This window comes from Gobius niger (assembly GCF_951799975.1).
Source record: "Gobius niger genome assembly, chromosome: 21".
Taxonomy (NCBI): Eukaryota; Metazoa; Chordata; class Actinopteri; order Gobiiformes; family Gobiidae; genus Gobius; species Gobius niger.
The window spans coordinates 3327498-3351295 of NC_136872.1; the positions used below are offsets into that span (position 1 = coordinate 3327498).

Consider the following 23798-nt stretch of genomic DNA (forward strand, 5'->3'; position numbering starts at 1 on the left):
GTGGGATATAGACTGGTACCATGTGACTGAAAAAAGCAGAATACCCTCTCTTTAATACTGAGCACCCCTTATAGGCCCTACACCTGTTTATTTATCACAATCAATGAAAAAGGAACTTCTCACTTTTCAGGGTCACTGTGGTTTTCCCACAAATGTCTGAATTTGCAAAATACTCATTTTATTCCACTTCTATTAGAAAAAAAAATGTTATAGAGCCTTTAATATAAAGTGTTGTCGGGAAAAAAAAAATCTTATTTCAAGTCAATTGAGATTTTTGAGTACTTTTCCCACTGGCAATTTTACTCTGCAAGTCAATATTACTCACATTAAGGGTAAATGGTAAATGGACTCCACTTATAGCACTTTTCTACCTTCATCAGGCCCAACGTGCTTTACAGCAAAGAACCAGTCACACATTCACTGTCTCATTCCCACACCAATGTACGCAGACACTGGAGGCAAGTAGGGCGAAGTGTCTTGCCCAAGGACACAACGACAGTGAGCGCCTGTGGGGGCTGGGATTCGAACCCCTGACCTTCCGATCATGAGACGACCTTCTCTACCAACTGTGTCAGATCCTGTATGTGCGGTATAGAGATATGTGAACATGACGTTTGTGTAACTTTGTTCATGTCTCAACCAGTGTTCATTTAAACATGTTTAATATTAGTCTATTTAAGATTTAGTCCAATCATAACGTTATGTCAGTCTGGCATGGAATTATCGAAACTATTTCATCAGTTTTCGAGGTATTAAGTTTTAGTTTTAGTCAAGCAAAAGCACTAATAAATAGAGATAAACGTGACCTTTGTGTTCACAACAAATACATATCTGAGGTCCAACTCAAAAGCATTTTTTCTGTTGGATGTTCGGAAGCGGAGGCGAGGAACTGGCACCGGATTCAAAAGCTATTGACAAGTGAACGCACACTAACCCCCCCCCACACGCACGCAGGAAAAGACAAAAGTCATGGACAGAGGCAGCCGGTAGGAGGGTGATCCAGAGGTAAGCTGGAAACCTGCCCGCTGCAACAGGCAAGTAGGAGGAAGCTACTACATCAGCACTCCGGGTCGCAAGCAGAGGAGTTTAATCCATCCCTGGAGTGGGCACGGCTACGGGGGCGCGGAGGAAATGTGCCCGAGTAAGGTTTACATGCTCAAAAGTGCACTCTTTCAAAGCAAAGGGGAGGAAGGAGAAAGTTCAGCACCATGGACAGCGACAAAGGGGATTTTTGGATTTGTACTGTCGGCTTTATTGGGCAGGATTAGAGATGCACGAACACCACTTTTTCTAATACCGGGGCGAGCAGGAGGCCTTTTCTTCAAACATAGTGATCTTGGGTTAGTAATTATACTTTACTCACTTACATTTACTTGAGTAAATGTTTTAATAAAGTGCACTTTAAAGAAAATTCTTATGAGGATTTTCTTTTTTTATTGATTTTTAATTTGTACCCAATATATTTTCTTTTATTGAATTTCATTATCAGTGTTTTGCCAGGCTTGATGTTGTGATTTGTTTCTTGTGTCTCATTTTGTGGATTTATAAATCATAGAAAATGGTTCAGTCCACCCTGCCAAACCACCGTCATAGACAGAACTGATGATCTGTGCTGTATTTATTCCGCTTTTGAGCTGCACACCGACCCTGTCTGCATTTGGAGCCACATAACCACCTCTACTACATCATAAAGACACGAGGGGAACGGAAACAGGAGCTCAGGCATTCGGATCAGAGGAGTTATTCGCTTCAATAAACTCTGACACAATAAAGAACGCACTGGGTTACAAACATGTTTTAAAGGGGACTGCACCGTCCAGAACCCACGCAGATTGAAATAATATCCGGGAGAGACAGGAGGGAGGGAAGAGGTGAGGTTTGCGTTAAGTGTCAGAGAAAGGAAGTAAAACTATTAATCACCAAAGAATCTGAAAGAAAATCTTCTTTCACAACTTTAGATCTTAAAACAGCAGAGTTTTGTCTTATTTTTTCCGAATGACGAAGCAGCGGCTCCTCCTGAAGTGAATGTTAGAGAATTAACAATGGTGTTCGAGAGGATAGATGAAAAATAGGCAGCAGTCTGGATGTCATATACAGGAGAAGTTTATTTACGGGACCTGGAGACATTGCGCTAGTCCTACCATTCAAGTCTATTTGCTTCCACAGGAAAGGGATAAATCCCCTCTCAGAGCGTCAGACTCAGACTTGCGTACGCAAGAGTCTGAGCACCACAGTCAAGGCTATGACAGAGATTGTACAGCCTGACCCATCCATCCATTTTCTTCCGCTTTATCCGGGGCCGGGTCGCGGGGGCAGCAGTCTCAGCAGAGATGCCCAAACTTCCCGATCCACACACACCTCCTCCAGCTGTTCTGGGGGGACCCCAAGGCGACACCAGGCCAGCTCGGAGACATAGTCCCACCACCGTGTCCTAGGCCTTCCACGAGGCCATGTCCCACTAGGACATGCCTGGAACACCTCCCGCGGGAGGCGACAGGGACAGCCTGACCCAGTATGATAAATAGTGATTTAACGTTATCCTTTAACAGTGGATACATGCGAGCGACTGATTACAAGTGTGTCACGTGACCAAACGTGCGCAGACTTCGGTGTGTGCCTTTACTCCTGCTAACTGTTGCTCAGTGTGGACTATATTTTGCATGTTCTGAGTACTTTTTTGGGTGAATTTTACAGATGAATTAAGTCCCTCAGCATGAAGCGACTCGAGTCGTGAGCACCTAGTTAGCAACGTTAGCCTGTCGTCTTGTAAACACTGCAGACCCAGCGCTGTGGTACAGTGAAGAGCACATTTAGCACTGGTTAAACTCACAGACTGATTTAGGGACTTTAGTCAGTATTAAAGTCACCTCTATGTGGAGGATTGCATTTCCATCCTTAAACATTCTCCTTGCTGTTCATTCGTGAGAATACATGCATGTGGTATTGAGCCATATACTGGTATACTAGTTATACAGTAAATAATAGTATTAGTTTTTAGTCTATGGGGCTTCTCCGGTGAATCCACTTCTCTATCTCACAAAACGAGCAGCTCTGAGGGCCTAAGATTTGAGGATCTGTCATTTTGCATGAGAACTATAAGCTCCAAATAGTGACCTCAGCAGTGGTGTGCAGGTGGTCAGAGGAGGATTCAAACCACCAGCCTTTTGACGACCTTTATCTCTCGGAGTGAACTTCACTCATCTCTCATTCCGGTTTGGCACTTTCTTTGACCATCTGTCAGTCATTTTCCTTCCAGTAATGTTTGATACCTGCCACACAAACTGGCAGACAGGACGTCAGGGTAACACACGGACAGCCAGGACTGGAGCCGTTATTGGCCCGAATGTGCCGCGTGTATCCAGTGCACTTTGGGCAGGAACATTGTCATCCAGCTAAATGAGGCTAATGGCTTTCAGCGCCTGTCCGCTCACCTGCCTGGCCGCTCACATCAGAGCAGCTTATGACACTCCGTGCCCATTACCCCAACGCCGCATCCAAATTCTGATTCAATTACAGTCTTCCATTTTCACATTTCGCTAATGTTCGTTTGAAAACCATCATTAAAGCGTTTCAGCACCGTCTGGAGCGAGGACAGAGAACTGTGTCTTACAAACATGCAGCACTGATATTCTCTAACCTGGATTCATTTCAGGAAGGACACTGTGTGTGGGAGTGTGTCGGTTGGAGCGCCCTCTACAGGCTCATTGGATGATGTTCCTGCAGTCTCCCTGGTACTGTTACTGAAAATAAAAAGTTGATACTGATTTTGACACCACGGGAAAAAATATACCACGATAAATGACCAAAAACAAATCGATAGTAGGTGATTTTCATGATTCATAATCCTGTTCAACTATTAACGCAGAACCGCTGATAACTCCTCAACAGCAGACGCCCGCCCTTCACTGATTGGTTTACTCCACTTCCTGGTTGCTTGTGTTTGTAACACTGTGGAAATGTAATTGTAAATGTACTATTATCTACATTACAGAACACTCAACACTATAGATTTTATGTTTCATGTTCTTCAAAAAAAATTGTAAAAAAGTCTAATTTGCTCTCTCTAATTAAAGCAGCATTAAGAAACTCATGCCCCTAGAGGCCGTTAGCGCCACTGCAGGTGTCGTAGCATGTTGTTTTTTTTTACTCATTAATTGTCCGTGAGAGTAAATACTACGCTGACAGAAAAGACAAAGGGACAGAGGGATATTGTTCATCCAATTACACAATGGAGATCAGTTTTTTCACCCAAATTGGTGCTAGCCCGCAGTTAGCTTTGCCCGTTAGCCTGTTAGCTTCTTCGCGATTCCCTTAGTGTGTATTGGTGGCTTTGCCTAATGGCAGCGAAGTTGCAATTGTGTTTTTCTGGCCAGAGACACCAGGGGGAGATGAAAGACCCCCCTATCATCCCATTAACACTTGTATTACCCCCAGATGGACTCCTGAAAGGATTTACCAAGGTTACGTAGTACTGCTTTAAATGTATGGAACGGAAGAATAATATAACATAAGAATGAATGGGCCGCACTCATTTAAACATGCCCTGACCCAGGGTTTTAGTGAAATTCAGTCAAAATTAATATCTAGCTTGGATGATACTTTTAATATTGATTTAATCAAGCCTCTGGTAACCAACTTGCTCATGCTTAATTGCTTTAAATACATTGCTTTTCCTTACGCTAACATGTACAGTGTCATCCAATGAGGCCTGATCAATGACCTGATCTGTTGTGTGAGTCTTATTTAAGCTGCTCTCGTTCGGTAAAAAAGCTTCACAGTGCACTATAAAAATAGCACTGTGTTTGTTTGTTTATTCATTGATCCCTTTTGAACCTACAGGAATGTTCCGCAGTGTGGCTTTAATCTGTGACGTTTCTTTGTATTAACAGGATTTTCTCTTCCACCCTCAGCTGCATATTCCCCCCCCCCCCCCCCCTTATTCCAGCCACTAAGACCATTTGTACAATCGCTGCTCCACATTTGTTCACGGAGATATTTCCCCTTTTCTTTTCCTCGGGGGTAGATGCTGCGATTATCCCGGATTAGCATCAAATCCGAACAGTAAGACATAACCTCCGCGTCACCGAGGATATTTTCACCATGTGCAGCCCACCGTCTAAATATAGCTTTTGTTTGTGACGACTTATTGTACACAGATCGGTTCGTCGGCTGCCGGCTGATGTGGGGAATGCTAAAAACACATATGGGCATGATTGCAGTGTTTGTTTGAGTCACATTTGTTCAGTTTGTCAGGATTATAACCCACAGTTATCACAATATTTTCGCTGAGGCGACATCTGCATCGCAAGAAGCCACGAGATTTAAGATTTATATGTTTGAGAAACTTGAGCAAAAGTTCCAAATCCAACACACTGAGTCGTGGAAGCTTCTTCTCGTTAACGCCTCTCTCGATCCGTCTCTTCTCCATAGCTATACTTCTATATACTTCTATATACTTCTATATCCTCAACAGTGTGGCCGGTGGCTTTGAACCCCATCCTCCCGCCATCTACAACATCGCCGAGTTTCTGACCTAACTTTGGGACAGAACGTGGTAGAGACTTGTGAGTCTCGTGTGTTGGAAACTAGAGATTTCGAGCTTTCAAACAAGCCCTCCCTCGTCTTTCTACGCCTCTGGGGAGCCTGTAACATCGCGGTGAAAATTGGTGAAAATCCTCCTCGAATATAACTGTCGTGCACGTTTCACATGTTCAGATTGATCTTTTAATGAATAGTGTTGCTGATGAAGCCTTTTGGATGAGAGGCGAAACGCTCAACACTTCAACTACAGAGTACAGAAGATGACTCAAGAGCCGTCACTGAAGACGGAAAACTCCTGAATGACTGAGAGCCTACATAATATAATATAAGATAATAATATAATACAACAATAAAATAAAACTAGCCTTTTCCATATCCAATAAAACACAATAATTATTGCGAAATAACGCAATTTTATTTTGAACACTTGACCCTTGAAGCACCTTCATAATGTGTAAAAATAAAATAAAATAAAATAAAATAATAATAATAATAATAATAATAATAATAATAATAATAATAATAATAATAATAATAATAACTAGAAATGCAATGGCTGCGCCATTGCGATTGACTGCGGAATTGCGGGAAGCGAATGCAGAAATTGCATAAACTGTTCAAATTGCATAAATTGCTTAATTTGCATAATCTAATTTGCATAAACTGGTAAAATGCATAAAATGTCATGTTGCATAAACTGTATAAACTGCATAAAGTGGTAAAATGCATGAATGGGTTTATTTGCATAAATCATATAAATTGCATAAACTCTTTAAAATTCATAAATCCTAAATGGCATAAACTCTTAAGTTGCATAAACGTTTTAAAATGCATAAAGTGGTTAATTTGCATAAATTGTTAATATTGCATAAACTTTTATATTCCATAAACTGGTCAAACTGTTGAAATGGCCTCAGTGCTTGATTGGCAGAAGCTGCACAAATGGCTGAAAGTCCTGGAGTCTCCTGATTGGCTGGATTCGCACATACACACTAATGCAAAAATTTCAAACTCCCGTATAAAAAAACTGGAAATCTGCAGAAGGCCAATTTTTTCTCAAAACCCACAAGTTGCAGAAGCTGAACATGCACAAAGTGCAGAAATTGCATAAAATGCAGAAAAAAGTGCAGAAAAGCCTGGATTTGCGGCAGCCCCATTATAAGTCAATGGGAAAAATCTCCGACATTTTGGCCGATTGCGGAAAAACCGTAAGTTGCAGAAGTCCCAAAAGTAATAGCACCCTTCTCCTCAACATGCGGAACATTTTGATGCATAACTTGCATAAATTGCACAAAGCATGAAGGTGCTGAAAGCTCTAGAAAATCGGGAAAAAGATGGAAGAGGAATAATAATAAAGAACACGAAAACCAATAATTGACTGCGGAAGAATTCCGCAGTCAATCAATAATAATAATAATAATAATAACAATAATGTAAAATAAATATAAATAGTTTAAAATGTGTCTAGTGCATAAACTGGTGACTGGTTCATTACTATGGAGCGATTCGGACCTAATGGGGGGTGGAAGGTACTGTATAAAACAGTTTTGTTTCTTTTAGCAAGACAGAGGCTTTAGTTTGACCTGCTTGATTAGTTTCCATCACTTCCTGTGATCTTCCTCAGAAGCGACACCTGGTGGTGGAGGTGACGTGTCGTAGCAGCTTACATGGATTTTTTTGAGGAAGATCACAGGAAGTGATTGAAACTAGTCAAGCAGGTAAAACGAAACCCTCTGTCTTACTAAAAGAAACAAAACTGTAATAGACTTCACTTAAGAAGACAGTATGAACCTTCTACAAAGAGGCACTGTATAAGTTGTGGCTATTTACCATAAACACCACAGTCTGGGAAACCACTGTACTCCTTCGATGATAGGTGGGGAGGTGAAATATGAGAGCTAGTGTGTGTGTGTGTGTGTGCGTGTGAGTGGTGTGTGTGCGTTAAGGTTTTGTTTATTATTATTATTTGTTTTTTTATTTTATTATTATTACTATTATTATTTTGTTTGATTTGATTGCATCTACTCTGCTGTTTTCTGTTCTATTTTTCTTGGACATATCTTGAAGACCCCCATGAAAACGAGATGATTCATCTCTTGGGGCTGATCCTTCAATAAAATGTTCATAAATAAATAAACTGGGTTTAAAATACAAAGGATCAAGATTAGTTCTGTCCAACAGACGTGGTATTAATGTAAGTGAAAGACATCTTATTATGTATTACGTGGAAGCTGCACGAGGTCTCGGGTGTCCCAGAGTCATGAGAGGTGATCCTGGGACAGACAATTGTTATAGGATTTCAGATTAGCACAGCCAGGTCCTGAGATCAGCAGACAGGGTCACTCCCCCTGCTGTCCCGCTGATTGTGGAGGTGTCAGCCCCACGTCCCATCATCATGGACCTCATGGCCTACATAACATGTACAGATTCACTCTCTGCACAAAACTGGCCTGAATCTACTATCAACTATGGGGGTGAATTTTGTCGCTTGTCCCCAAATATCTCCGTAAAGACTCCACCTTCAAGCTAAGAGGCCTTTACTGTGTATGGAAAAAACGAATGATAATAATTTATGCCTGAAAAGAGCAAATGGAATATTTCTGTGTTGTCAGGTGTTTTCAAACAACGCTGTACAAAGAGGCAGCTTCAAATGGGACAATCCCATTATAGCGAAGAGGACCCAGGGGCACAGTGAGGACGTCACAACTTGTCGGGACAAAAAAGGATTTGTGGAAACAGCCGGATTTACGTGTTTTTTGTCGGTGACATATTTGACACCATTTATGTATCACTTTGGAACAGAAGAGATGCTGTAAATTTGACTCAGTCTTTGAGTTGATAGACTGTCCCGGGCTGGACCAAAAAACATTAAAAACCTTTGGAGTCCCAGTTCCGTTGGCCTGTTGTACTTTATTTGCATGCCCTTGCCCCCCCCCCCCCCCCCCCGTCCTCGCCTGCTGCCAGCCTGGCACCGCCTCCCAGCGCCGCTACCGCATTAGTATCGAGCTTCTCTAGATTGAATCGAAATCAGCGAAAAATCAAATCCTGCTGAATCGGGAGGACGGCAGACTTTGATTCTGATGCGCCTGGAAAGACGGAGCATGGAGGGGAATTATTTATAAGAGGAGAGGCGCTCTGTCAGGGGCTGCTGCCGCCGCCGCTGAGGTTAGCGGTTGAATTCCCACGGGATTAACTGGCAGAGCCCATGTGCACTCTGATGTAACCGGGCTAATTGAAGAGAAGTGGGAGCTTAGGCCGCGCTTTGTACGTGCTGATTGGGGTTAAAGAGGCCCACCACCAGGGCGCGGGGTGCGAGTCGCAGTTTAGCGCCGGTTCTGTTTGGAGGAATCACACGCTCTCCGTCACTAACCACTCCTCTCATCGCCGCTTCGGGGTGTCGCGCTTCACGCTAAAGTCAGCTTTCTGTTCACTTTTTGTCTCAGTGTCAGGAATTGAATTGTTAAAGATCTGGAATCTGAGTAGTAAGAATTATAACTGATACTGACTCTGACCACATGAGCGTAGGGCAGGGCGATATTGACAAAAATGAAAGATCTCAATATTTTGGAGACTTTCTCGATAACGATAATGGAGCGATGCTTTTGTCAACCATCAGAAATACGAGAAAAAGTGCCGGCAAACATCTTTATTTCATCGATTTGGCGATCAAACAGATCATTGTCCTGAACAGACTACACCGCGTTCCAAATTATTATGCAAAATGTATTTCAGTGCCAAAAAAAAATTCAGTGAGACTCCTGGATGGTTTTGTGTCTCAGGGCTCTTTGAATCACTGACATTAATCTCAGACGCCTGGGATGATTAGTTTTCAGCTTAAGCCCAGTTAAAAGAAAAACTACTGAAAAAGGATGTTCCACATTATTAAGCAGACCATCATTTTCAAGCAATATGGGAAAGAAAAAGGGTCTTTCTGCTGATGAAAAGCGTGAAATAGTTGAATGCCTTGGTCTAAGTATGAAAACCTTTGATATTTCATGAAAGATGAAGCGTAATCATCGTACTGATTTGTGGATGATTCAGAGCACACTCGGGTTTGTGCAGATAAAGGCACAATTTCTGCCAGACAATACATCAGATTAAGAGAACAGATGCTACAAAGCAGCAGACAGGTATTTGAAGCTGCTGGTGCCTCTGGAGTCTCCCGAACATGAAGGTGTAGGACCCTCCAGAGGCTGCAGTTGTGCATAAACCTTCTATCCGGGCCTCCCCTAAACTGTTCATTGAAGCTGAAGCAGAAACGGCTGCAGTGGCTCAGAAATACATGAGGACTCATTTTCAAACAGTCTTGTTCACTGATGAGGCCGTGTAACCCTGGATGGTCAGATGGATGGAGTAGTGAATGGTTGGTGAATGGCCACCATGTCCCAACAAGGCTGTGACGTCAGTAAGGAGGGGGCGGAGTCATGTTTTGGGCCAGAATCATGAGGAGAGAGCTGGTCGGCCCCTTTAGGCCCCCTGAAGGTGTGAAAATGACCTCAAATCCTCTTCATCATGACAACGCACCATGTCATACTGTAAAGAAAACCTCTGCATCACTGGCTGCTATGGGCATAAAAGGAGAGAAACTCATGATGTGGACCCCCTCCTTCCCTGACCTCAGCCCTATTGACAACCTTTGGAGCCTCATCAAAACTTCTATGAGGGTGGGAGGCAGTTTTCATCCAAACGGCAGCTCTGGGAGGCTATTCTGACATCCTGCAAAGAAATCCAAGCAGAAACTCTACAAAAACTCACAAGTTTAATGGATTTAAGATTTTTTTTGATTGAAATAGCTTCTGATTTCAGTAAGCTAGTAAGCTTTAAAATGAGTTGAAACGATGAGTTGCATAATAATTTGGAACAGTAGATTTTGAGGTTTTTACTATATTTCTTCTTGAAAAAAAATAATACTGTGGGATCACATTCAAATGATCCTCTAACAGTTAAAGACTTGAACATTATGCAAAATGTCATTTGAGTTGATAATTAAGAAAATCTTAGAAAAATGTGATTTACATAGTCATTTGGAACACAGTGTACAAAAGGGCAGAAAGTTCAAAGGTCTCTAGCTCTCTTTGGGCCTTAGGCGGGCTCTCCTCCAATCGTGGATCCGCCACGAAACCAACCCGCAGTGATTTATGGGATGTCATTTCCGCGGTAACAGCCCGAGCCCCACCCCTCACCGTTTGGGTCTTAAAGCCATAACCTAATGCTGGTATCGGCCAATAAAACACAGCAGTTACATTTATACGGCCATTTCAATAACTATAAAGTCCGGCCTTTGGGGTTTATGAGTTTATTGACGCGCCGTTTCGGCATTTTGTTTCGTAGCTCGGAATCCATTTTCAAGTGCTCCAGGCTTAAAGCAAGAGGTGACAATTATTAATACTTGTAAGGCATACAGTCATGAGGAACAATTCTGTTTCTGCTGTCAGGAAAAGGACACGTCATAGATTCACCTGGGTACACGTAAACATACCCAGGTGAATCTAAATATGCCAACCAAGAACTTCCACACCAACTATGACCAAACTGTTATTGATGGAAACAACTATGGGCATGAATGAGGGTCAGAACCGAGGGTCTGTTTGAGAAGCACGTGGGGCTCATGTTCCCTGTTGTTTTAAAGTCATCATTCCCTTTTGTCTGAATGGTCTTGCTCCTTCTGTAATGTGTCACTTAGTACAAAAATATGCCAATAAAGGAGTGGGCAAGAGCTGGGGTCGGTGGTAACTGTAGAGTGAAGGGGTGAACTGGGTCCGTGTACCAATATTCAATTTGAAAACAGCAATGAAATAACCCAGAGACGAGTGCTATCAGCATTCTTCATTTCATAAAAGGAAACAAAATCACTCAAAATGGCACGCATTTTAGTATTTCAATTTGATACAAAAACGGAAAAATTAAAATGTAAATCACAGGCTCTGAGCGGCTGTAAACTTCACATTAAAGGGCCTATACCTGATTTTTTTTTATCGCAAACAATGAAAGGGGGCGCCACTAAATTAAATGTTAGTTGTGGTCCAAACTCATTCGTTACTTTCCTAATATATTTGTAGCATCCAAATTCTTAACAGGGACAAGTTTATCGGCACCATTTCACAACTTGCAGGGTCACTTTTCAGGGTCACTTTCACAAAAACGCGAGAAGAATAGCCTGAAAGTTCATAAAATTGATACAAATGTTTTACACTTTCATGCACAGTGTTTTCACCACAAATGTAAGAGTTATTAATATACTATGGGTAGAATCAATTTCATTCTATTTCTAGAAGTAAAATCAGGTGTAGCTCCTTTAAGGTCCTGCCTGAAACAGTGGGTTTGAGGAAAAAACGAACACGGAGATTGTACAGTGGTTCTGTTTTCAGTTCTTTGTCCTGGGGTATTAGCAGTCTTTAGAACATGACTTCCTCCGAGATGGGATTGGTTATGCACGCAGCTAACTACAGCGCTATGCTAGGTGGCCAACGCGCCCGTTAGGGTGCATCAAATTTACATGGTGAAATTTTAATTCCAAAATATCAATTTGGCTGGCATTGCATTTTGTTCCTATTCATATACAAATGACTTTTGCAAAGTTTTGTGGAAATCCATTGAGATTTAGGGGTACCAACTAACACATGAACTTCTGTAAAATATCGAAAAATGCGCAATTTTTAGTCTATCTTCCAAAAGGTTGACCCAGAAAGGTAAAATAAGGTTACATTTTACACAGAATCATGTTCTGTAGGGTAACTCAAGCAACATTAGTGTGTCTGTCCTTTGGGAAACTTTGGGAATTTCTTAGAATTGACTTTTCTAGATTCTTCATTTACAACAGCTTATAGACAAATGAATGGAGGACAATGGGACATCCTCGCATGGCCTGTGAACCTTCCTTGTGGGTTGGATCCACACCAACATTTTAGTGTTTCTAGGTTGGCTAGCCTGTATCAAGTTTGTCTAAAATCTGTTGTATATGTTGTGTAATTCTGGTCAGAACACCTAATGGAAATCATGGACAGACATGTTCGATCCAAAACAAAATGTTTTGGGCGCCATGTTGGAATGGATGATGCTTCACATTTTTCTGTGTCTTCTAATTGACTTTATTGTTACCATAGATATAATATACAAGAGATAGCTGGTGTTCCATTCAGCCCCAGTGGGGCAGTTTTGGTCCCGAGTCATCTGTGAAACTTACATGGATGCTTCTCCGAAGCCTGTTCCTTAAAAGGACAAAAAGGCCCTGAAAAGGCTTCCACTTTTTAGTGCTGATGTACAAAAACCAGCGTGGCACATGGATCATAGCGAGTTATAGAAAAAAATATAAATCTTTGCTAGGCTTTTAAGCTGTTCTAGGGAGGTCTGAAGTCACAAACAGAATCCTGTTTACCACCCCTGGTTACCAGAGGGTGGTACTACAGCAATGTCAGCTCCATGAGGACCATAGAGAAGGGCTTTCCTCGCCCATTGAATTGTGAGACACTTAAAAGGACAAACCCTAGTGGAAAATCCATCCATCTATTTTCTTCCACTATATCCGGAGCCGGGTCGTGGAGTCAATAGACAGAGAAGAGATGCCCAGACTCTCCGATCCACCCAGACCTCCTCCAGCTGTTCTGGGGGGACCCCAAGGTGACACCAGGCCAGCTCAGAGACATAGTCCCTCGAGCGTGTCCTGGGTCTGGCCTCCTCCCAATAGGACTCCCACCCTGCGAAACTCAACTGGGCCGCCTGTAGCCGTGATCTTGTCCTTTCGGTCATTACCCAGATCTCATGACCATAGGTGAGCGTGGGAACCTAGATCGATCTGTAAATCGAGAGCTCAGCTCCCTCTTCACCACAACAGTCCGATACAGCGACCACATCACTGCTGAAGCACCTTTTTCATGGCCATGGATTTGGAGGTGCTGATTCGGCCACTTCACACTCAGCTGCCCAGAGCACGCTGAGGGTCCTGATTTTGAGGTTCCCACCACACGGACACCCTCTGCTAGGCAAGCATGCATCGCAAGATCTGACAGCTTAACGCCAGTGATGATGCCATCCTTACTGGTAATGCTAGGGCCCAGAACGAAGACCAGGCTGTGACTGCTAGTCTGGCTTGGACCACTTGGTGAGGGCAGCATCTTAGCTGGATCCTGGGACTTTGTTTGTTTGGGGCAGCCCGTAAGGAGCAGTGGGCAACGGCAGCGTCGCCATGTGGAGCCAGGCTGATGGTCAGAATCACTTGGCTGAAGGATTCACCTATTATACATGTTCTTAGTGGTAGGGGAAACCGGAGTATCCCGGAGGAAACCTATGCAGACACAGAGAGGGAGAACATGCAAACTCCACACAGAAAAGCCCCATACGGATGGGAATCGAACGACCTTCTAGCTGTGAAGCACGAACGCTACTCACTGTACTACCGTGCCGCCCGTTTGTTGTGTTGTAGAGTGCCTGAGAATGAAAATGATACTAGGACAATATCGGATTGGGTATCTTAGCATACCTAATATCACTATGATGTATTATGCATGCATAAGCCTCAAATCTAAGCTCTACAAAGTCAAATTCATCATAACAATGAGAATCTACAACAACATCACTATCAGAGTAACAGCTACATTACTACACTCAATAAATTTGAGACCTCAATACTCTGAATATGATATTTTCTCCTCTAAATTACTGTTGATGATAAGCTTGATAGCTTTGCTAACATATTTATGTCCGGGTTCGATTCCCAACAAGGGACTGTGTGGAGGTTGCATGTTCTTCCCGTGTTTGCATAGGTTTCCTTCGGGTACTCCGGTTTTCCCTACCACTAAAAGTGGAGGATGGGTCAAATGCAGAGAACAAATTTCTCTACAGACATTAATAAAGGGAACTTAGCGTAACTTAACTCATTTAGCTAACTGTTGCTAGCAAGCTAACCTTAGATGTAGTTAGCACGAAATACTTCTAAATATGACAACATTTCACTAAAATAATTTAAATATACAAAGAAACAACTGCAGATATGGTAATTATATGTAATAAGAGTACACATACCAAACACAAACTTATAAATACCTTATAAATTACCTCAGAGCTCTATGGTGACCAGTTAGCACCATTGCCCCTTTATCCACAGAAACACATGTGAGTTGGCACCCCTAAACCTTAATGTACTGGAAAAATATTTTGCATGTGTTGTTAAAACATATATTGGAACACTTTTGGCACCCAGCCATATCAAAATTCCAAAAAAATATTTTTTGATGCACCCTAGCGCCCGTAGCAGGCTGTAGACGGCACTACCTGGGATGCTTAACTCGTGCACTTCCCTCCTCCCTCCTCCACTAAACAATGCACGAGTCTTGTGTCCGCCAGGATATGGACTCTACATTTGCGTAGATTGTACATTCTGCAAGCTGGATTGGACCTAGCGCTTTAGCGACAAATACGCGCAGAGCTAAATATACTGTGCCAAGTGGCCAGTGCCGCCGTTCGGCTGGGAAGGTGGCACAACCTGGGGCTCGTGGGTCGTGCTGCCCCATGAGCTTTCCTCTCCTCCACTTGATGCTCGAGTTTTTGTTGTTTAGCGGAGGAGAGAGGAGAACGGAGCTCAGGGAAGAGAACCTAGCATAGCGCTGTAGCTAGCTCCGTGCATAACCAATCCCATCTCGGAGGAAGTCGTGTTCTGAAGAGCGCTAATCAGTGTTCATTTTGACAACATATTATAATTTAGTTTTAGTCTTAGTCTTTTGACGAAAATGTAATTCGATTTTAGTCTAGTTTTAGTCGACTAAAATTGCAAGTAAATTTCGTCGACTAAATTTAAGACGAATTTAGTCGACTTTGCATTGATAATATAATTATAATAATAATTCCAATCATATTTAATGTTGTTCCTCTGCTTCATGGAGCTGCTCCACATGAACAAAGCTCAGAGCTGATCCTTTGGCAGAGAATTTAAATGATCTGAGGCTCTTTCAGACGGACAATACAAGTTTGGATGATTTTAGTCTCTCCTTTTCATTTTTATTTAGTCTTATTTTAGTCGACTTAAATATCTGGACATTTTAGTCATAGTTTTAGTCTCATGAAAAACTTTTAATTTAGTTTTAGGGTAACACTTTACATTACGGGCCGGTAAGTCCTTGGTACTTACAGTGGTAATTCTAGATGCTTATGGTGGTACTTACAGTGGTAAATACTAGTAATAATAGTGGTACTTCTAGATACGTATTGTGGTACTTACAGTGGTGCTAATGGTGGCACTTACAGTGGAAATTCTTGGTACTTATGGTGGTAAATACTAGTAATAATAGTGGTACTTATCTGTACTTATTGTGGTACTTACAGTGGTACTTACAGTGGTGCCAATGGTGGTACTTACAGTGGAAATTCAAGGTACTTATGGTGGTACTTGCAGTGGTAAATACTAGTAATAATAGTGGTACTTCTAGGTACTTATTGTGGTACTTAAAGGATACTATAGTGAGAATTACAAGGTATGTACTTCTAGAAACCGTTGTAACTCTTAGTAATGAAGGTTTTACTTCTTGTTTTCCCTAATTCTGTTTGTAGAAGTACCACATTTACTACTTATGAATTGCTGCTGTAGTATCCTTGAATTACCAGTAAGTACCACAGTAAATAGAAGTACAACCTTCATTACTAAGAGTTACCCCTGTATCTGTTAGTAATGAGAGATACTGACTCCTTAACCCTAACCCCAATTACTAGTAATTACCACTTTTAGTGCCACAATAAGAACCACTGTCATTACTAGTAATTACCACTGTAGGAACCATGGACTTACCGGCCCGTAATGTAAAGTGTTACCAGTTTGGGTACAATTTTAGTCGGCAAAAATATCACTTTGACTAAAATTAAGACTAAATATTTTAGTCGACGAAATGAACACTGGTGCTAATACTCCAGGACAAAGAACTGAAAATAGAACAACTGTACAATCTATTAGAAAGACGAGCCCACTGTTTCAGGCGGGACCTTCACGTGAAGCGTACGATCAAATTGAAAATTGATTGAACGGACCGAACTGAACGGATCTGGGTCTAAGTATGAAAACCTTCGATATTTCATGAAAGATGAAGCGTAATCATCGTACTTATTTGTGGATGATTCAGAGCACACTCGGGTTTGTGCAGATAAAGGCACAATTTCTGCCAGACAATACATCAGATTAAGAGAACAGATGCTACAAAGCAGCAAACAGGTATTTGAAGCAGCTGGTGCATCAAGGTGTAGGACCCTCCAGAGGCTGCAGTTGTGCATAAACCTTCTATCCGGCCTTTCCTAAACTGTTCATTGAAGCTGATGAACAGAAACTGCTGCAGTGGCTCAGGAATACATGAAGACTCATTTTCAAACAGTCTTGTTCACGACGAAATGAACACTGGTGCTGATACTCCAGGACAAAGAACTGAAAATAGAACAACTGTACAATCTATTAGAAAGACGAGCCCACTGTTTCCGGCGGGACTTTAATGTGAAGCGTACAGTCAAATTGAAAATTGATTGAACGGACCGAACTGAACGGATCTGGGTCAGTCTGCGTTCTACTGTATGTTTATTTATGAATATATCCTTAATAAGCTCGATGTGGGCACGACTGAATTAAAACAAAACAAACGTAGATATCAGTCCAGTGTCACTTTGGTGCCATTTGTACGGGCCATTATGTGCAGTATATGGAACCAAAGACCTGGTAAAGTGATCAGGTGAAACGGAGCATCAAAAATAATCATCATCAGTTTTGGCCGTTTTGTTTCTGATACTGAATCAAACATGGCTGAGAATGGGGGGGGGGGGGAGCCATTAATATGAAGAGGATTGTCAGAGCCAAAATGGAGCTGGCTGACCTACTCCGGTCATACACAGAGCAACAGAGTCCGGTGCTGAAAAGAGCTGAACCAATGAGAGAAATGTGAGCGTGACCTGTTCATTTCCTTTAATACGATGGGAGGCAGCCGTGTTGTTCCCAAGAGATCGATCTGTTACGGCCGCCATCTTGAATGCCATTTGATCACAGGATTTCAGAAATGTGAGGTCCATATATTTCTCTAGCGGGGGGGGGGATTTTACACATCGATCAAAATCAGAAAAAAGTCTGAATGAGAAGAGAAGAAATGAAAAAAAGCATCTTATTTCAAGTAAAGTGATACTCCTCCCACTGGCAGATTATGTTTTGACTCATCAACTCAAAATGAAAGCACATTTTCCTTATTGAAAAGTGTTTATCCTCTTAACCCCCACCTTAACCGAGCACACTTTCACCAGTTCGGCGTTACCCGAATCTAAAAGCTTCGTGAAAAAAAGCAGAATCAGAATAGCGATACAAATGAGGATGAAAACGCAACGAAAAAGTGACAAAAAAATATGAGGAAAAGCTGAGGAAAACATGACCAAAACGGTGAAAACACAACAAAAAAAGTGGAGAAAAAAGAGACGAAAACAAAAGCGATTCAAAAATGTGAATGATAAAAACGAAAACAAAAAAGTTATGATCAGTTTTGCAGGTCTTAGCTTTCAAATGAGGCGTTACAGTGACTATGTTTACATGCCGGCAAAACTCGGGTTAAGGTCGATATTCAGATTTCTGCACCGTGTGTGTCTCAGGATGCTAGTTCCGGGTTTCATCCATACAGTATATAATGCTAGCTCTTTTATATACTGTATGTACACAATACAAAGCAAAATAAAAACCCAGTGCTCTAAAGTAAAAATAAATAAATACACGGAGCCAAAGCACTCACGGAGCAGAGCTGAGGCTCGTGTTTGGGCTGTTCTTGGACATTTGCCGCAGTCTGGTCATCAGCAGGAGATACCTTCACACAGTGTTTTTGGAGGATGTCACTTTGACTGCAGCCTTCAGTTTAACGGGTTAGTGCAGGGGTGTCCAAACTTTTCTCACTGAGGGCCACATACAGAAAATTCTACAAACAACTGACTCAGTCAAGGTCAGATTTATAACTTCACCTCGATTGTATTAAATTTAGCAAACAAAATCAAATGTTAACTATGCTCAGTGTTTCCTACAGATTTAAAGGGGACTGTGGTGGGAGAGAGCGGCCCCGGGGGTGGGGGGGGGGGTTCCGGGTGCCCTCCCCCGGGAGATTTATTTTTTATTTAGATGCGTTTTCCTGCATCCAACTATTTTTGGCTGTTACGCTGCTATGAAAAGAATAATTTCTGGCTAATATACACGGGGTAAAGTTTTTTTTTTAGAACAAACTAATGTATTAGTGGGAAACCCTGATGCTTTTTAATTGAACATGCTTAAAGTGAAGAAAAACAGCCTTCATCACAGCTTTCTATTAATGGATTTTCATTTATTTCATATATATTCAATTAAAGCAAAAACAATAAATCTATTATTATTATTATTTCTTTTTCAATTATATTTTTAGAATTTGCCGCGGGCCAATTACAAGTGGGCCGCAGTTGGCCCGCGGGCCGCAGTTTGGACACCCCTGGGTCAGTGGCTGCTGTTGCTCTCCGGTCAAGAAGCTTTTAGACTTGGGTAAAGCCAAACTGGAGAAAATGCGCTCGGTCCAGGTTTAAAGTGTCAGGAGGACTCAGGACTGACTCTTTCTGTTGCTCTCATTACCGACTGAAGAGGAAAGACACAAACCGCGGCGTGTATTGCTACGATGTGCTTCAGTGCCTCGGCAAAAAGAATACGCTGGAGCTGCTTCATTTACCAAATTTAGTTTTAGTCGGACACCAACGTTTGTGTGTGTGTTTTCGCTCTCTGCTGCCCGTCCGAAACTCACGCAGCATGAAAGAAGAAATAAATATTGGAAAAAATACCAAGGTCCGGACCTCCGGTCACCTCACTGCGCGGTTTGGGCTGTCTCAGTTTACAGATCGCTTGTTGTGGGGGAAAAAAAATCTGATGCAGCTCAATAACATAGAAGTCAGGCCATGGATGGAACACATTTGTCAGAAATGAACACCGCTCGCTTCAGCTAAACTCTCGCCTACTGGAGCCTGAAGTTTGATTTGACGGAGCTAGATCATCTACGATTTGAAAACACAAAAAAAACACTTCACACTGTGTAGACTGTAGAGTTAATCAGGCAGAGAATTGAGTTTTTTTATGCACAAAAACAAGATGCATTGTTCCGATACCATTTTTATGATCCAATCCGATACCGATACTTGGGCTCGGATTAGTCCCTGATACCGAGGACCAGTCTGTGACCACAGCCTGTAAAAAGTGAGTGAGTTGTTTTGTCGTCCACTCAAACGATTACATAAAAGAAAGAAAAAGATGAGACAAAAGTATAGTACTCTGTGTTAAGGGAGGGTTCGTGTCTGCAGAGCCCCCTGTGTTACAGATGAGGTGAGGTTCCCCGCGGCACAGGACACAGCTGGATCTGTCCCGGGATCTCTTTTACAAACACAATAAAGGATAGGTGTGGGTTCAGGTACATGCTGGTACCGATACCAAAAAAATCTGTGGTATCGGCATGAGATCCGATATATCGGTATCAGATCAACCCCATCAAACTCTGTTGTTGCTAGAGATATTTGCAAGAACAAACAAAATCATGTTCACTTCCTATTTGTTTTTTGTTTTACTTTGTTGAAAAGTTTCTTAACAGGAAACGTGTCCTGCATTCACCCAAACCCCACACAAAAGCTGTTATAAGAGGCAACAACGCCACCCTTTCAAAGTAAAAGTTTGACTCCAAACTGGCACTCACCGTCCTCCGTGGGCACGTAGACGTTCAGGTAGAGGCAGTCCTCGCTCTGGTTCTGAATGTAGCTGGCCGCCACGTCCAGGTTGTCCGTGAACCACACGGGCAGCATGATCTCCGGCAGCACCCCGTGGACGTTCTGCGGGCACACGGGCGCGAACTGGGTGGCGTTGCGTATCTCCTGCCAGGACGCGGGCGCCTCGGGGGGCTGGAAGCGCCGGTCGCCGATGGGCGCGGTGGCGTAGGGGACGCCCATGTACTGCTCCACGGGGCCCAAGATCTCGTTGTTTAGGTCCTTCTTGACGCCGCGGATCTTGCCGTAGTTGGTGGTGACGATGGGGTTCTTGGAGGGGTCCGCTTTCTGACCGCTGGCGAAGCTGGCGATTAGCGTGGCACCCAAAACGAACAAGACGTAGTTTGTTATGAGCGTGAGGGGGCGTGTCCTTGACGGTAAGCCACGCCTACTCAAGTAACACGTGGGGCAGTGTAGCCGGCACATGTTTAAGCTGAGTTTGGAAAATTTAAAAAAGGCGTAGAAGATTCTGAGGACGTGGCGAATAGGCAGTTTTGTGACGCCAAAAAATCTTGTAAAAAATGGTAAATAAGTATGATTTTAAAACAAAGGAATCCTGGCCATTTTTCTGTTGCGTTCCATCACTCGTGGCGTTCTCGGAGTGGCATTGTTTGACTGTAAAGAAAAGAGAGAGAGGAAGAGAGAAAGTAGAAGTTAGATATTTTCTTTAAACCGGGTTCACTGTGAACATGAAGGCAGTTTAGAGCGTGTGTCACTCTCATCATACCTGTAAGTGAAACTGTGTCAGTATAAACACACACATATGTGCAGTTCTGACTCCTGCGCTCAGGAGAGGCCGACTTTATGAATGGGCTTCTAACTTGTGTATTACAGGCTTCCATTTGGGTCCAAGAGAAGAGAAGAAGCTACTGAACAATAAAAAACATGAAATATCCTCCATCCAATCATTTTGAACAATGGAAAATGGATTTCTCCAAAAACATGGCACTTTTTAAACACCTTCAACAAATTTCATGTTTGCTCAATTCTCCTCTGTATTCGGTATAATAGGTCATTCACACCACACTGTTCGGTCACAGACAAACTGGTCATTCACACACACACACAAACACTGGTCCGTCACAGACACACTGGTCTGTCACAGACACACGGTCGGTCACAGACACACTGGTCCGTTGGAGACAAACTGGTCGGTCGCAGACACACTGGTCATTCACACTACACACTGGTCATTCACACACACTGGTCGGTCACAGATACACTGGTCGGTCACAGATACACTGGTCGGTCACAGATACACTGGTCCGTCACAGACACACTGGTCGGTCACAGATACACTGGTCCGTCACAGACACACTGGTCGGTCACAGACACACTGGTCGGTCACAGACACACTGGTCGGTCGCAGACACACTGGTCCGTCACAGATACACTGGTCGGTCACAGATACACTGGTCGGTCACAGATACACTGGTCCGTCACAGACACACTGGTCGGTCACAGATACACTGGTCGGTCACAGATACACTGGTCGGTCACAGATACACTGGTCCGTCACAGACACACTGGTCGGTCACAGACACACTGGTCGGTCACAGACACACTGGTCGGTCGCAGACACACTGGTCCGTCACAGATACACTGGTCGGTCACAGATACACTGGTCGGTCACAGATACACTGGTCCGTCACAGACACACTGGTCGGTCACAGATACACTGGTCGGTCACAGATACACTGGTCCGTCACAGACACACTGGTCCGTCACAGACACACTGGTCGGTCACAGACACACTGGTCGGTCACAGACACACTGGTCGGTCACAGACACACTGGTCCGTCGCAGACACACTGGTCCGTCGGAGACAAACTGGTCGGTCACAGACACACTGGTTGGTCACAGACACACTGGTCGGTCACAGACACACTGGTCGGTCACAGACACACTGGTCGGTCACAGACACACTGGTCGGTCACAGACACACTGGTCGGTCACAGACACACTGGTCGGTCACAGACAAACTGGTCGGTCACAGACACACTGGTCGGTCACAGACACACTGGTCGGTCGCAGACACACTGGTCCGTCGCAGACACACTGGTCCGTCGGAGACAAACTGGTCGGTCACAGACAAACTGGTCGGTCACAGACACACTGGTCGGTCACAGACAAACTGGTCAGTCACAGACACACTGGTCGGTCACAGACACACTGGTCCGTCGGAGACAAACTGGTCCGTCGGAGACAAACTGGTCCCTCACACACACACTGGTCCCTCACACACACACTGTTCAGTCGCAGACACACTGGTCATTCACACCACACTGGTCATTCACAGACACACTGGTCGGTCGCAGACACACTGGTCGGTCGCAGACACACTGGTCGGTCACAGACACACTGGTCATTCACACACACACTCGTCGATCGCAGGGACTCAATAAATCAGGCTGGGAATGAGATACTTTCCGCAGTACACATATATGTGAATGAATACTCGTGGAAAGCTGGTCAATGCGGCAGAATGTTATAGTTCCTTCCTGGAAATCTCCAGCTCACAAAGCATCATTATGTTAGTTTGGTCTGTTTTATGCTCTGAAAACTAGCTCAAAATGTCCACATTGACCCGCTGCGTGAAAAATCAATGTTTTCACCTGCAGCGTCTCGCCTTAATGCCCCTCAGAAGCCCTGTATCTCAACAGCTGACCTTTCAGATAAAAAAACTAACTCCAACTGCTACACAAAGAGAAATCACAAGTGTACAATACTTTTACGCGTCATTTCTCCATGACATGGCTGACATTTTCTACTTTTCTACATTTTACTAAAAGAAACGCCCAGGCTAAGGTCAAGCGGTCAAACGCTGAGGACAATGACCCGCATGACCCCGGCCCACACACTAACGACGCATTATAGCGATCTATACAGTTTGGATTAAGACGAGCCTTTGCCAGCCCACAGAGGTCAGAGGTCGGCGCGCGTTTAAGCGGCTTACGTCAGCGCCGGATCATGCTAGTAGGAGCGATAGCGGCATGCACACATGTGGGCTAATGCTAAGGTTTCCATTCATGTAATCCAGCTAAAGTCCCAAATGCATTGTGCAGCTGCGACTCACCGGATTACATCACATTCAGCAATCAAACGCAGGAAATGACACGGCGGAGAGAGCGTTCTTCATCCAATCATCTGACATCCTTGGATTTAAATGGGGATTTTTCTTTTTTTTCTTTTTCTAATCAAACCTTTATTTAACCAGAGAAGTCCCATTGAGAATAAAAGCCTGTTTCAAAGGAGTCCTGCAAAAGTTACACATGCACATAATATTTCAATTCAACAGGTTATTTTGGGGGGTTTGTTCATTTGTCTAATCCCTCGTTTATTTTTAGCCCCTGCTTTACTTAGGAATTCTTTTTGCAGGTGAAAAAAAGCTGTTTTGTTTTTATTTACACAGACGACACACCATCTGGTAAGTTTTAGTCCTCCACAGTCCCAGCTCCTCGTGGACGAAGACAACCAGACTCCAGGGTTAGGTATGGATTTTA

At 43.3% G+C, this 23798-nt stretch overlaps 1 protein-coding gene and 2 long non-coding RNA genes across 4 annotated transcripts in view; 1 reads left to right on the plus strand and 2 right to left on the minus strand.

Annotated features, from left to right (window-relative positions):
• nlgn2a (neuroligin 2a) overlaps positions 1–20773 on the minus strand; it is a 168155-nt gene extending 147382 nt beyond the window's left edge. For both annotated transcript variants that reach the window (XM_079579588.1, XM_079579587.1), the window contains exon 1: positions 20229–20773. In XM_079579588.1, the coding sequence (XP_079435714.1) occupies positions 20229–20721 (493 nt within the window). In that variant the 5' untranslated portion in view covers positions 20722–20773. The remainder of the gene's footprint in view (positions 1–20228) is intronic.
• Positions 1–23798, plus strand: part of LOC306980328 — a 252639-nt gene that overhangs the window by 110190 nt on the left and 118651 nt on the right. The window lies entirely within an intron of this gene.
• LOC306980322 overlaps positions 20774–23798 on the minus strand; it is a 172641-nt gene continuing 169616 nt past the window's right edge. Inside the window, exon 4 of the long non-coding RNA XR_013794004.1 lies at positions 20774–20910. This is a non-coding gene — a long non-coding RNA (uncharacterized lncRNA). The remainder of the gene's footprint in view (positions 20911–23798) is intronic.